The sequence below is a fragment of the Geotrypetes seraphini genome, chromosome 8, assembly GCF_902459505.1.
Source record: "Geotrypetes seraphini chromosome 8, aGeoSer1.1, whole genome shotgun sequence".
Taxonomy (NCBI): domain Eukaryota; kingdom Metazoa; phylum Chordata; class Amphibia; order Gymnophiona; family Dermophiidae; genus Geotrypetes; species Geotrypetes seraphini.
Genome location: NC_047091.1, coordinates 130,053,240 through 130,069,219, shown reverse-complemented (window position 1 = coordinate 130,069,219; position 15,980 = coordinate 130,053,240). Strand labels below are relative to the sequence as shown.

The following is a 15,980-nucleotide window of genomic DNA, read 5'->3' as shown; positions in this document are numbered from 1 at the left end:
ACCCTGGAATTGGAAAGGAAGAGGGACAGGTGATCTTTGAATTACTCTTTCATAACAGGAAGGAGTGTATCCACAGTAAGTCCTGCTCTAGAACAGGCATAGATGAGTCCCTGCTCGGTAGGGCCTCTCATTACACAAGTTTAATTTAGAGAGTTGTATGAGAATAGAAATTTCACCCATTCCCACAGTGCTGCTATTTACTTGCTCACAGCCTCCCTGTGGTTTCTTGGATGGCATTCCCTATTCAACCAATAAGTGTTCCAAGCTTCAGGCTGGTACTCTAATTGCCTCTTCCTGTACATTACAAGCCCCGTTTCTGGAATCATCAGAGATTTTGACTACATTCTCATGGGACCCCTGTAATCTCCAGCTCTCTAGTTTAGTTGCTCCTGTGGAGGTTCTGATCATGTTGACCATAGGTTAACAATTTTGGTGTTCCTACCTGAGACTCTGTTTATTGTCCTGGTAATGCAGCATTTGATATCTAATCTGTTCCAGCTCCAACTGTAATTCTTTTTGGAGTCCTAGTTCTTCCTGCAAATCGCTTCTGCTTTCTTTTGTTTCTGGAAATAAAATTAATAGGTTATCTCTCCATGTAAGGTTCCAAGTTCCTGGTAAACTTGCTTTGGCAGCTTTCTATGACAGACATTGTGTTTGATTACCCAAGCTTTTGCTATGTTTGAAAGTGATCAAGCCTAAAGAAACAAGGTAGGGTAAATGCTGGATTTCAGTAAGAAAAGTTCAGGCCAGAGAACAATCACAACTTCTTGGTCTTTCCTCGTTTATGTCTCAACTGGAGTGCTATAATATCATTCTCTAGAAACAGACCAAAGTTCTGAAATTTCAGGAGTGATGTTCAACAGACTCAAATCACACAAAGCAACAAAGGAAAAGCCAAGCTATAAGCTAGGTCAGGTCGTGAATCCATTAAGCTCAGCATACTGATAGAGGCTGGTTACAAAAAGTGGTTCAAATTTGCATAGATGGTAGAGCTATTGCTTATGCTTGGACCTAAGTCTACCTGGCTAATAGTTTTATGGACTTTTCCTCCAGGAACTTGTACAGTCCTCTTGGGATTCAGCTGTGTCGCATACTTGTTGCTAGAAGATATGGTCAGGATTGCATAGTCTTATTGATCTCATACCATACTCTTTTTGAACAGTGTGCTAGATGAACTTTTATAAGTAAAGTTAGTGGGGAGGGCGGAAACAAAATCAAAATGAGTACTTTGCTCCCTGCTCAAGTCTCCTTCTTCCCTCTCCCTCAAAGAAATTTGAGCAGGTGCAATTCTATTACTATAGCAAGACTGGTCAGCACCATACATTCCAACTTCAGTGTGAAACCAGCAGAAGCAGCAGACCTAGATAAGTGCTGCTGTACTGGCAGTGACAGGGTAGACACCCATTTACCTGCATGTACAAGCTATTGCCTTGGGCTCTAGGAAAAGTGCTTCAACACTTTATATTAGGACAAATAGATGGTTCCAATACATCTACAATGTTCACAAGCTGTCATAAGACTCATTCAATGCTTTGGAAATATCCTGGAACTCAGCCCATGATTAGGAGGATGACTTGCTGTTCATTTTACCACAAAGTAGGGTTAGAAATTAGTTTTATCATAACCTACCTGTGAGCGTTACAATGGAACAAGCAGCTGCCTTTCTTGAAAACTCTTTGCTTGAAAGCAGTGAGGAGCTGCTGCATGTCTGTTTGATTTGGAGCTCCCTTTCCTTTTGTTGAGAGTCTGTATCATAGGCTGTGTGCCAACTCTTCTGTGATATGCCTGTACCCTAAAAGAGAAATATACACGTATTGCCATGGGCTCCAATTTCCTGTAGTAAATTCTTAGGTATGTATGCATAAATTTGAATTATTTTGCAAATCAATGTACTTATTTAACATAATAAAAATAGTTTTCAATTTTGCTTTGTCTAATGTTTTTATTCTTTACAGAATGATACTGCTGATAAATTTCAGATATTGTTCTACAGTAGGAAAAAAGGTCATTTTGAGAACAGGGAGAAGAAGGAAAATTAGGGATGGAGGTAGAGGAATAAGATGAAAGATTGAGGAAGTTCTAGGATCTTCATTGGGCCGGGGGGGTGAGATCCAGGGAAAGGCCTTCCCCAGCTCCAGATCTGATACCTGTCCCACTTTCCTCTTTCCAACCTACAGGCTTTTTATATCCACATCCCCACACATAAACACACATTTACCTTCTCCCTAGCTCCTCTTTCACAACCTTCACATTCAATTAGGACCTATTTCAGATACCTACTTCATTTTTACACCTTCAAGCTTGTTTCCCACTACCCCCTTACATAAAGGCACCAGTATCTAAAAGAGAGGCTATTTCCAAATAAATCAGGAGTGTGGCATAGTTGTTAAGAGCTTACAGCCTCAGCAACCTGAGGTTGTGGGTTCAAACCCCACGCTGCTCCTTGTGACCCTGGGCAAGTCACTTAATCCTCCACTGCTCCAGTTACTGTATATTAGATAGAATGTGAGCCTGCTAGGACAGATAGGGAAAATGCTTGAGTATCTGATATGTAACCCATTCTGAGCTCCTTTGAGAGGATGGGCTAAAAAATTGAATAAAATTTAAAAAATATTTCCGAACCCCCCACCCCACAGAATGATTCTTGCACCTGCTTCCCCTCAAGTTGCTTGTGCTGAAGGCAAAGGAGCTGGACAGCAATAGCATGTCAATTTGTGATGTCCTCTGCTTCTTCTGAACTATATGCCTTTGAAGGAAATTAAACCTCTGTTTTATGCTGTTATGAATTGTATAGAGGCTAGCATAGTGTTTCTCACTGAAGGCCACTGCTAACCTACAAAGCGGGGGGTGTACAGAACCAGACGGTGCTGAGTTTAGTGATGTACTATTGTATACTAGAGACCTCTGCTAGGAATGTTTACTCTCTCCCAAAATAGATGGTATCAGAGGATATAAATAATTAATGAACCTATTATTTGCCCTGAAGCAAAGGTTTATTAGAAATAACAAACTACCTACGCATGGTCCTTGTGTACAAAATTTAAAACTATTCCAGTTGGATAGGCAGTGCATTAATCTTAAGAAAGGTATGTAGCCTTTGGCCCATCAAATCAGCTTTCTATCCTTGAAAGACTGTTGGGGATGGAACAGAATACAGTGGTACATTGGATTACGAGCATAATCCGTTCCAGCAGCATGCTCATAATCCAAAATGCTCGTTTATCAAAGCGAGTTTCCCCATAGGAAATAATGGAAACTCGCTTTGATACGTTCCCACCCCCCCACCTTCCCCCCTGAGGACAGGGTGCTGCTCCCCCCCCCCCGCTCGCAAAGTCCCCCCCCCTGCGTTATCCGGCATCCCCCCGTGAGAACAGGCACCCCCCGCCCCGTCTGGCACCAGCACGAGAACCGCACCCCCCCGCTCGCAAAGGCCCCCTCCTGCTCGAATCGGCACCCCCCTCACCCGCTCGAACAGGAACTCCCCCCCCTGCCCGACCAACTTTAACTCACCCTCCCTTTGGCACCGGCACACAGCCCACAAGTGCCGGTGCCGCTTGAAGATCTTCTTCCCAGTCTCTGCCGGCTTTGAGCATGCATCTGCGCATGCTCAAGCCCTTCTAATTCTCCCTCTCGCCGAGATTCTCTTGTTACAGAAACACAAAGAAATTCCTCTTTTGAAATAACAAAACAAATTTAAATGTAGAAACAATCTTTCCCTTCATAGACTACTAGAAAAAGGGGAGAAAAGCCCATAGGACAAGAATACAATAAATTCTTGCCTGCATCGTATACATTGTCTGCAGTTTTTGTTTGGTTTTCCTGTTTTGGTGGTTTTTCTGCAGATTCAGTTGGATTTCTTTTTTTGTTGCTTATAGGACAAGAATATCCATTACAAAAGAAAAAACTAAACAAATAGAAAAAGCCATAGCACGAACTTCAGTGATTATATCTAAATAATATCCAGTCTCTGGAACTATATCAATTTTTTCAAATCTATAAATGTTTTTCATCTGTTCAGGAGAGAAAAAAAACATACTTAACATCTCCCAGTCAAACCATTTACATGAATATAACAATTTAAAAAAGTCACTCCAATAGCCATATTTCTCATATATATGAAAAAAAACCTTCTTTCTTACATTACTTTTGTGACATCAGAAAATATCCACACTCTATCCATAAAAAAGGGTTTGAGCATTGCAGAAATATAATTTTCATAAGATTATTCAAATCCTGCTCAAATATGAAGGAAACAACCAAAGTTAATCTTTGTATGATTTCAGATATTGATTTTTCTAATATAGCTGAAATATTCTGTAAATCCAATAGATGTCAATCAAGAGCTTGCAATGGAATATTCTCAGGCTGGAATTTTTTCTTGGGTAAATTCACATAATATACCTTATGTAAAGGTGGGATCATTTATACTGAAAATTTAAGAACTTCAGTAAGGTATTTTTGATCATATCAATAGGCAGAATAGCTGGATCATATGGAAAATTCAAAGGTTTAATCCTTCTATTAAAGTTCTCCATCTGTTCTATCTTCCTCCTTAGATTTAATATATCTCTAACAACTGTTGACTTAAATTCTTTTAAATCTAGAATATCAGTTTGGACCTCCTGGAATTTTCTAGAAGAGTCCTGTTTGACCTCCTTCACAGTTACCTCTGTGGAGGATTTCCTCACAGCAGCCTTCAGCTCATTAATCGCCTTCCAGAGTCACCATAGTGGGGAAGGTGAAAACTCCTGTGCCTCCTATACAAGGTCATTCTTGGCATCATTTGAGCTGTAAAACTCCCCCACCAGGAGCCTCAAGCTGGTGCTCTTCAGTTTTACCCTGCTGTCCCTGCATTAAAACAGCTTCCGACGCTGGACACAGAGGGCATACCAGAGCAGGGGAGAAAGAGAAACATCAAGCCCCAAAGAAACAGCCTCTCCTTCGGGCTGTAACTGAGCAGGACTCTCACCCCTGGAACAAATTGCTGGATCTCCAGTAATATACCTCGCCATCAACTGTTGCACCGGCAAAGGAGCATGGGTCAGTGACGAAATAGCCCATACTGCACCCTTCCTCTTCATCTATCACATGAAGAAATTATTCCTCAAAGAAGAAATAACATCAAAGTAATTTGGGAAGGTAAGCTTTACACAGAGAACAGAGCTCACCAAGAATGTGCCGCCATCTTGGCTTCTACAAGCTCAAATTTTTTTGCTCTCTGGGATTTTTTGTAGATTCTCCAGCAGAAGACTAGAAAAAATTGTCAAAGTCAGAGCAATAGTAACCTGGTTTCTGAAAATCCAAGCCATGGAGTCAGTACCAGATACAGAATCGAGTGCAGGCAAATATACTTTATTGTGCCCAAGTGAAAACTCAAATGATTGGAGGCCCATCCTGGATCTGAAGTCTATCAATACAGCAATGAAGATGTCCAAATTCCAAATGGAGACTATACGTTCAGTCATAGCATTGGTGGCAACAGGGGAATTACTAACCTTGCTGGATTTGATGGAGACTTATACTTACATATTCCCATTTTCCTAGAAGTTTCTCAGGTTCTATGAATTGGAAAGGCATTTTCCGTTTTCGGCGCTCCCTTTTGGATTAGCAACGACACCTCACACCTTTACAAAGGTGATGGGGGTAGCTGCAGCACACCTGCTTAAGGCAGGAATTCAGGTTCATCCATACTTGGATGATTGTCTGGTCAGAGCTGTCAGCATAGCTATCGCTAGCAATCAGCATTTTCAGTTGGCATAGCTAATGTCAGCAAAGGCCTATGGGAAATTATATCAATCTGACTTTGGCATGTGAATGCAGATGGACCCTGAGTGTAGGTAGACTGTTTCATATAACCCAAACAGACGGTTTTAAGTAGCACTGATTGAATCATGATTATCTAAAAGGTGTTAATGTCTGATTAAGAGGATGCTTAGGACAATGGGTCCAGGTGCACAGATAACTAAAGTTAATCAGAAACTACTGTCAGAGACAGACTGGAAATACATATATGACTACAGCCTATTTTTCTCCTGTCTACGAAGGAGGGGGAGATTTAACTTCTATTGAAGCTCAATAGATTCTGGTTTTTAGAATAAGTTTCCAAACTATAAAAGCCCCCTCGCAGCATCACCCCCCTCTCTTTGCTCTTGGCACTCTGGTCCTCTCTTGTTTCTCTTGAGCTCTCTCTTTCTCTGTCTATCCTTCTCTTTATCTATGGAACACGAAGCTTGGACCATCACCCTATCCCCCTTTTCTCTCTCTCTGCCTTTCCCTGGAACTTCAGGCTTCTATGTCTCTTTTTCTTCTGAACTCTGTAAGGCAGGGAAACTGCGTTGCTCTCTCATTAATTGTAATGCTTAATTGTAATGCTTATAAATATTGCTTTTCTGTAAGCCTATTTCTATAATATATTCTTTATGCAATCACCTCTGGCTGTGCCTTTTTGATTCTATTTCCTGGTGAATGTTCAGTGAGGGAATTGAACCTGGGACCTGGCGTTTGTAAGGGCGCCTCTCAAGTGACCCCACCAACCATATATTGTGGGGGCCACTAACAAACCTTACATTTTGGGGGCTTCTCTCGGTCCTTCCTGATGATTTCATTTGGGTTAGTAGAATTCAATTTTTTTTTTCCTTGTATGCACTGTGCAATAGACTAACAAACCTTACAAGAGCCTTGTCCAAAGCCAAGGGTTACAAGGTAGTGGCACAAGTTGTACAACTCCTGCAGGACCTGGGATGCATTATCAATTTCTGGCAAAGTAATCTAGAACCAGTCCAATCAATGGAGTATTTGGGGAAACATTCAACACAACTCCATTCAACTCCAAGTGGGGCCTCACCAATGACCTGAATGCACTCCTGAGAGAGGTGATGGAGAAGAAAACGGTGACAGAGTTCAAAAAAGCATGGAATGAACACACAGGATCTAGAATCAGAAATTGATAGTAAATATTGAACTAAGGCCAGTACTGGACAGACTTGCACAGTCTGTATATGGCTGTTTGGGGGAGGATGGGCTGGAGAGGGCTTCAATGGCTGGGAAGGTATAGATGGGCTGGACTAGGTTTTTATGGAGATTTTGGCACTTGGAACCCAAGCACAGTACCGGGTAGAGCTTTGGATTCTTGCCCAGAAATAGCTAAGAAGAAAAAATTTAAATTGAATCAGGTTGGGCAGACTGGATGGACCATTCAGGTCTTTATCTGCCGTCATCTACTATGTTAGAGGGTCGTGTTTTCCTTCTGGAAACAAGCAAACTAAAACTAAGATGCCAGTAGGCCTAGTCATTCAAAGAATAGTGACCCATCACAGGTTGGTGATTCTAGTATGACTACAGCAGGACAGATGCCTCAGGCTACCCTTACAACCAATGCTCCTGTCACAGGGGTCAATTGCCCTGAAGGATCCACAACACATTGGTGTTATGGTGTGGCTCTTGAGCATGCAGCCTTAGCACAGAAAGGATATTCAGGGGTAGTCATAACTACCTTTCTAAGATCCAAGAAGCTAGTGACTAGCAGCTTACGCTAAATACTGGAAAACGTGTCTCTATGCATGTGAGCGATGTTGCTAAAGTGTTATAAGGTAAGGCTAGTCTTTTTGTAAATGATACCAAGATTTGTAACAGAGTGGACACCCCAGAGGGGGTGGAAAACATGAAAAAGGATCTGCAAAAGTTAGAAGAATGGTCTAAAGTCTGACAACTAACATTCAATGCGAAGAAGTGCAGAGTGATGCTTTTGGAGGGTAGAAATCTGAGGGAGCCATATGTGCTGGAAGGTGAGAGGCTGATAAGAACAGATGGAGAAAGGGACCTTGGGGTGATTGTATTTGAGGATCTAAAGGCATCTAAACAGTGTGATAAGGCGGTGGCTATAGCTAGAAGGATGCTAGGCAGTATAAAAAGAGGAGCAATCAGTAGAAGAAGGGAGGTGTTGATGCCCTTATATAGGTCATTGGTGAGGACACACTTGGCGTATTGTGTTCCGTTGTGGAGGCTGTATCTGGTGAAGGATATAAAGACTTGAAGCGGTCCAGAGGAAGACAACGAAAATGGTAAGGGGTTTGAATCAAAGGAAGTATAAGAAAAGACTGAAAAACCTAAATATGTATACTATGGAGGAGAGGAGGGACAGGGGAGATACGATACAGACATTTAAATATTTGAAAGGTATTAATATAGAACCAAATCTTTTACCATTTTTTCTTCTCTGGAAAACTAGAGAGCATAAATTGAGGTTGCAGGGAGGAAGACTTAGGAGTAATGTTAGGAAATTCTTTTTCATGGAGAGTGTGGTGTATGTCTGGAATGCCCTCCTGAGGGAAGTGATGGAGAGGAAAATGGTGACAGAATTTAAAAAAGCATGGGATAAACACAGAGGATCTCTAACTAGATAATGAATGGTAAAAATTAAAGAATTAAGGCCAGAACTGAACAGACTTGCACAGTCTGTGTCCCATATATGTTGATTCAGTGTAGGATGGGCTGGGGAGGGTATCAATGGGAACTCCACTAACTTGGAACATGAGGATGCTACTGGCCAGACTTTATGATAGGTATCCTGCAAACAAAAGGATGGTTGGATAGGCTGGAGTGATCTTGGATGGCAATTCCAGCATTTGTAACCTAGGACAATACCGGGTGGACTTTACAGTCTTATCGCCCAGAAATATCAAAGAAAAGAGAAGTTAATTTAATCATGTAGTTTAGTAAGTATAACTAATGGGTAGGTTGGATGAACCATTCAGGTCATCTGCTATCATTTACTATGTTACAATTTTTTCACAGTCTGCATACGTTTTTAACAACTTTGAACAATTTAGTGTCATCTGCAAACTTATTCATCATCCCAATTTCCAGATCTTTTATAAATAAAGTTAAATAGCACCAGTCCCAGTACAGATACCAGTGGCACTCTACTATTTACCCTCCTCCATTGAAAAAAATGGCAATTTAATCCTACCCTCTATTTTCTATCCAAAAACTAATTCCTAATCAACAACTGTTTTCTATCCAAAAACTAATTCCTAATCAACAACTGAACATTGCCTCCTATCCTATGAATATAACATCATAAGAATTGTCATACTGGGACACACTAAAGGTCCATCAAGCCCAGTATCCTGTTTCCAACAGTGGCCAACCCAGGTCTCAATTACCTAGCTAGATCCCAAGTAGGAAACAGATTTTATACTGCTTATTCTAGGTATAAGAAATGGATTTCCCCAAGCCATCTCAATTACAGCCTATGGACTTCTCTTTTAGGAAATTATCCAAACCTTTTTTAAACACTGCTAAGCTAACTGATTTCACCACTCTAATTTTCTCAGGAGCCTCTCATAAGGAACTTTGTCAAAAGCTTCCTGAAAATCTAGATACACTATGTCAACCAGCTCACCTTTATCCACATGTTTATTCATACCTTCAGAGTCTTCAAACAAATTGGTTAGTCAAGACTTCCCTTGGATGAACCCATGCCGATTTTGTTCCATTAACTCATGTTTGGTTTTTTTTTTAATTGTTTTCACTATTTGGCCCAGAACTGAAGTCAAGCTTACCAGTCTGTAATTTCCCGGATCTCCCCTGGAACCCTTTTTAAAAATCAGCGTCCTACCCTCCAATCTTCAGGTACTACAGACAATTTTAGTGATAGATTACTAACAGCAGATCAACAATTTCACGTTTTGAGTTTTTTTCAGTACCCTGGGATGTATGCCATCTGGTCCAGGTGAGTTATCACTCTAACTTGTCAATTTGGCTTAATGCATATTCCAAATTCATGGAGATTTCTTTCAGTTCCTCCATATCGTCACCCTTAAAAAACATTTCCGGTTCAGGTAGATCTCTTACATCTTCCGTAAAGACCAAAGCAAAGAATTAATTATGTCTCTCTGCTATGGCCTTATCCTGCCTGAGCACCCCTTTTGCTCCTTGATCATTCAATGATACCACAGATTCTCTCACAGGTTTTCTGCTTCTGATGTAACTAAAAACCACAGTTACTTACTGTAACAGTTGTTATCCAGGGACAGCAGGCAGATATTCTCAACAGTGGGTGACATCACCAACGGAGCCCCGCAGCGTACAGCCTCGAAAGCAGACTTGCTTGAAGATCTTTGTAAGAGCTTCCGAGTGTTGCACTGCGCATGCGCGAGTGCCTTCCCGCCCGAGTTAGGGCGCATCTCCTGTGAGGTACCTCAGTTCAGATACCTAGCTAAGAAGCCAACCAGGGGAGGAGGGTGGGTTGTGAGAATATCTGCCTGCTGTCCCTGGATATCAACTGTTACGGTAAGTAACAGTGCTTTATCCCAGGACAAGCAGGCAGCATATTCTCAACAGTGGGTGACCTCCAAGCTAAGCATAATGGGATGGAGGGAGTGTTGGCAAGTTAAGAAAAGAGATTTTGCAAAACAGATTGGCCAAAATGGCCATCCCTTCTGGAGAAAGTATCCAGACAGTAATGAGAGGTGAATGTATGAACCGAGGACCAAGTGGCAGCCTTGCAGATTTCCTCAATAGGAGTTGATCTGAGGAAAGCTACAGATGCCGCCATTGCTCAAACTCTGTGGCCCGTGACTCGAGGGAGACCAGCCTGAGCATAGCAGAAAGAGATGCATAGCAGAAAGAGATGGATATGGTTTGCTTCGAGACAGGATGCCCCAACTTATTTGGATCGAAGGAGATGAAAAGTTGTGGGGCTGTACTGTGAGGTTGAGTGCGTTGCAAGTAGCAAGCCAAGGCACGCTTACAGTCTAAAGTATGAAGCGCCACTTCTCCAGGAAGAGAATGGGGCTTTGGAAAAAATACTGGAAGAACAATAGATTGATTGATGTGAAATTCTGACACAACTTTAGGCAAGAATTTGGGATGAGTACGGAGGACCACTTTGTCATGGTGGAAAACTGTGAAAGGTGGATCCGCAACCAAAGGTTGTAACTCACTGACTCTTCGAGCAGACATGAGAGCAATCAGGAAAACTACTTTCCAAGTAAGATACTTAAGACGAGCCTTATTAATTGGTTCAAATGGAGGCTTCATCAATTAAGCCAAAACAACATTGAGATCCCAGACCACTGGAGGTGGTTTGAGCAGTGGATGAACATTAAAAAGTCCATTCATAAAGCGAGAAACCACAGGGTGTGCAGACAGAGGTTTCCCATGAAGAGGCTGATGAAAAGCAGCAATCGCACTGAGATGGACTAGGATAGATGTAGGCTGGAGTCCAGATTGTGATAAGTGAAGTAAATAATCCAAAATAGAAGCCAAGGAGGTAGACATTGGCTCCATATGGTGAGTGGAACACCAAGCAGAAAACCTAGTCCATTTCTGGCCATAACACTGCCTAGTGGACGGCTTTCTGGAAGCTACCAAAATATCCTGTACAGATTGAGAGAACTGTAGAGAGTCTGTTAGGTTGAAAGATACCAAGCTGTTAAGTGTAGAGACTGCAGGTTGGGATTTAGCAAGGACCCTTGACTCTGAGTAAGTAGAGAGGGAAAAACTGGTAGAAGCAGAGGCTCCCTGGTGCTGAGTTGAAGTAGAAGGGAGTACCACGGTTGTCTGGGCCACCGAGGAGCTATCAGAATCATGGTGGCATGTTCTGTCTTGAGTTTGACAAGAGTCTTGAGAATCAGAAGGAATGGAGGTAAGGCATAGAGAAACTGACCCGTCCAGTCCAGGAGGAAAGCATCTGCCTCGAGACGCTGGGGAGAGTATATGCGGGAGCAGAACTGAGACAGCTTGTTGTTGAGGAGAGAGGCAAAGAGGCCTATTTGAGGAGTCCCCCATCGAGCAAACACCTGACGTAGAGGCGAGGAATTGAGTGTCCATTCGTGTAGTTGCAGAAGACAACTCAATTTGTCTGCTAGACAGTTGTGCTGACCTTGAATGTAGACCGCTCTGAGAAAGATGTTGTGATGGACTTCAGAGCTTCTTGACAAAGGGAATGAGATCCCGTACCTCCCTGTTTGTTGACATAGTACATGGTGACTTGGTTGTCCGTCCGGACCTTGTCGTGAAGAAGGTGTTGAAAAGCTTTGAGAGCACTGAAAATCGCTCTGAGTTCCACAAAGGCGGTCCGCAGAGACCAATGACCTTGGGTACGGAGACCATCCAGATGAGCTTCCCATGCATAAGTTGACGAGTCTGTTGTGAGAACCTTCTGATGAGGAAGAGTGTGGAACAGCAAACCTCTGGAAAGATTGGAAGGGAGCATCCACCAGTGGAGAGATTGCTTCAACAAAGGAGTTACTGTAATGTGTTGAGAAAGTGGATCAGTAGCTTGTTGCCACTGAGATGCCAGGGTCCACTGAGGTATGCGAAGGTGAAGTCTGGCAAAAGGTGTCACTTGAACTGTAGAAGCCATGTGACCGAGCAGAACCATCATTTGTCTTCCTGAAATTGATGTGAGATGAGACACTTGATGGCAAAGGCGAATGAGGGTATCCCGACATGGTGGAGGTAGAAACGCTCTGAGTTGGACAGTGTCCAGAGTGGCCCTAATGAACTGAAGAGACTGAGATGGGGTCAACTGGGATTTTGGAAATTTGACTTCGAATCCCAGACTTTGGAGGAACATAGTAGTCCGTTGGGTCACTGCAATAACCTCTTGTTGAGAGGAAGCTTTGATGAGCCAGTCATCCAGGTATGGAAAAACTTGAAGACCCTGGGTACGGAGGGCTGCAGCCACCACCACCAGACACTTCGTGAAGACTCTGGGGGATGAGGCGAGTCCGAAAGGAAGAATTTTGTATTGTAGATGAAGATTCCCCACCCGAAATCGTAGATATTTGCGAGAGGCTGGATGAATCGGGATACGAGTGTAAGCCTCTTTGAGATCCAGAGAGCATAGCCAATCTCCCCGATTTATCAGGGAGTATAAGGTTGGTAAAGAAAACATCCGAAACTTCTCTTTGACTAGAAATTTGTTGAGGGCTCCGAGGTCCAGAATGGGTCGCAAATTCCCCGTCTTCTTTGGGACTAGAAAATAACGGGAATAAAAGCCCATGTCCCGTTGGTTCAAGGGAACTTCCTCAACAGCTCGAAGGCAAAGAAGAGCCTGAGCTTCCTGAAGAAGAAGGGGAAGTTGTAACAAATTTGAAGGACACTCTCTTGGAGGGCTATCTAGAGGCACCTGAAGAAAATCCCTCCCGAAGGATGGTGAGAACCCAGAGATTTGAGGTGATCATCTCCCACTGGTGACAAAAATGGTGAAGATGACCCCCTATTAGCAGAAGAGAAGTCTGATGAAGGGAGGTTGGTATGCTCAGACTGGCAATATCAAAAAGACTGAGCTGGTTTAGTTGCAGCAGGAGTCTGAGCTTTCTGCTGTCGTTGTTGCTGTGGAGGCCTTCTAGGTGGAGGCCTGGAGAAAGCTGGCGTCGGTTTTTTGAGGATAACAACGTGGTGGTTGTTTGTATGGCCGAGTAGGAGGAGTCTTAGGCTTCGGCTGAAGCAAGGAAGCAAAAGAGCGCTCATGTTCAGAGAGACGCTTTGTAGCAGCTTCAATAGAATCATCAAAAAGTTCATTTCCCTGGCAAGGCAAGTTGGCTAGACGGTCTTGCAAATTGGGATCCATATCAACAATGCGGAGCCAAGCGAGGCAATGCATGGCTACTGCAAAAGCAGAAACTCTGGAAGAGAGCTCAAAGGCATCATATGTGGCTTGTAGCATGAAGAGTCGAAGTTGAGACAGAGTTTTGATAATCTGTTTGAATTCTGGAAGACACTGCTCCTCAAGAGCCAGGTAGAACTTAGGCATCAATTTGAGGAAATAGTTAAAATAAGCAGTGAAAGTGTAGTTGTAATTTAGAATTGTTAGCCATAAAAATAACAGAAATGTGCGAGCAATGGAATCCTTTACATCTTTCATGGTGGGGAAGAGTTCAAACAATAAAAATGATGATCTTACCTGTGGTTTGTTATCAAATGAGTATGATTCCGATATTTTTTCAGGGGTCATTTTATAAAAAATTAAATAGAATACTTACAAAATTTGTTTGGTTTGGGAAAAGGCCAAGAATCGCTTTAGCAACATTACAAAAAACGATTCGAGAGGGAGGGGTAAATTTTCCAAATTTTTATAGGTATCATCAAGCCTATATTTTAAGACAGGGTATGTATTGGATCCTCCCAGACCTCATGGAGAATGTACCAGACTGGTTATATTTAGAATGGCGGCTCCTGTTTCCATTATATACGGAACATCTTATAAGTATAACAATGCCCAAAAAATATAAAGATCACAGAATTTTATTAGATACATGGAAAACATTAAGATTTATTAGTAATATTACACCAGATCCAATAGCTAAATCGTTAAACCAATCCATTTGGGTGAACTCCAGGATCAAAATTGGTGGATTCAAAATAGTATGGAAGCAATGGATAATTGCAGGTATACGGTCTTTAAATGATGTTATAGCAAATGGATCCATGCTTAGTTTTTCACAATTGCAACAGAAATTTGGATTGAACATAACACAATATTTTAAATGGATGCAATTGAAGCAGGCCATACAGGAAGGGTTCCCTGAATGGAAGAATCTTAATACTCAATATAGTTTGCAAATCCTTTGCTTTCAGGCAGATTTTTTAGGACACCAAGCCGCAAAATGGTATAAATTATTATATGGATTTTTAAATAAAAAAAAAAGAACAGAACTTAGGGACATTTGGAGTATTGAGTTAGGACAGACAATTTCTGCAACTCAATGGCAAAAATTTTGGTCCTGGAGAATACATACTACAATGTCAGCATCTATGAGTCAAACATGGTTGTTTTTATTACATAGAGTTTTATGGACCCCTACTCGGTTACAAAAAATAGATAGTTCTAAATCTAATAGATGCTGGCATTGTAAAATAGAAATTGGGACATTAGATCATTTAATCTATTTTTCTCCCTGTATAAATGCTTTCTGGAAAACAATTTGGCCCCAAATTAATATATTATTAGAAAATCATGTTGGACTTACATATGACACAATTTTATTTGGAACAGCAATGAGAACACAGAGTCCAATATCAGCAAATAATAATAAACTTTTATTGATATTAACAGGGGTCGCCATACAACAAATTACTCAAAACTGGAAAGATCATACAAAATTAAATTTCACTTTTTGGTGGAATTCTATTTGTCATATATATAAGATGGAAAAAGCAATAGCGTTACAACATGGTTATATTAAAAAATTTAATAAAATCTGGGGACCATTGGCTCTTTTTTCTAAAGATCAGATATCATAGCACAAGGATAGAACATATAACAGGGGTTAGGGTGGGTACATAATTATAAGAATAGATGATTTAAAATTTATTACAAAGGGGATTTTTCTATATGTTTGTATTAAAATAAATATTGTTGGATATTCAAGTGTTAATTGAAAATTATATGTATTATATATTTATCACTTGATGTAAGAAATTTAAAATGAATAAAGAATTTAAAAAAAAAGAATTGTTAGCCATCATGAAATTCTGATATAGCATATGGCCAAACTTGTCCATGGTATGGCCCTCCCTGCCTGGAGGGCCTGCAGTATAAAGCTTAGATGGTTGAGCTTTCTTTAGAGAAGATTCCACAACCAAGGACTGGTGGGACAATTGAGATTTCTCAAAGTCTGTGCGATACCTGGATTCCAGCTTGGATGGAATGGCAGTAATGGAATAAGGAGTTTCCATATTCCTGAAGAAAGTTTGCTTTAATACTGGAGTCATAGGAAGCCTCAAGGTCTCCTTGGGTGGATGAGGCAGCTCCATGTCGGCCAAGTATTCAGGAGTGTACTTTGAATCAGAGTGGAAATCCAGCTGAAGAGCTTTCCCCATGTCAAAGACAAATCTGGCAAAAAAGGCAGACTTCGAAGTCGAGAAGGAGTGTGAGACTTAGGAACCACCGAATAGGAAGGAGAAGCCTCCCTGGAATACTGAGAAGGAGGCTCAAAATCCAGGCGCACAGTGATTGAAGAAGCTCC

The 15,980-nt window shown here is 41.6% G+C and overlaps 1 protein-coding gene across 1 annotated transcript in view; it reads right to left on the bottom strand.

Annotated features, from left to right (window-relative positions):
• SFI1 (SFI1 centrin binding protein) overlaps positions 1–15,980 on the bottom strand; it is a 172,599-nt gene that overhangs the window by 1,570 nt on the left and 155,049 nt on the right. The window contains exons 31-32 of the mRNA XM_033957125.1: positions 1,630–1,792; positions 443–563 (exon numbers count right to left, since the gene is read on the bottom strand). Of these exons, the coding sequence (XP_033813016.1) occupies positions 443–563; positions 1,630–1,792 (284 nt within the window). The remainder of the gene's footprint in view (positions 1–442; positions 564–1,629; positions 1,793–15,980) is intronic.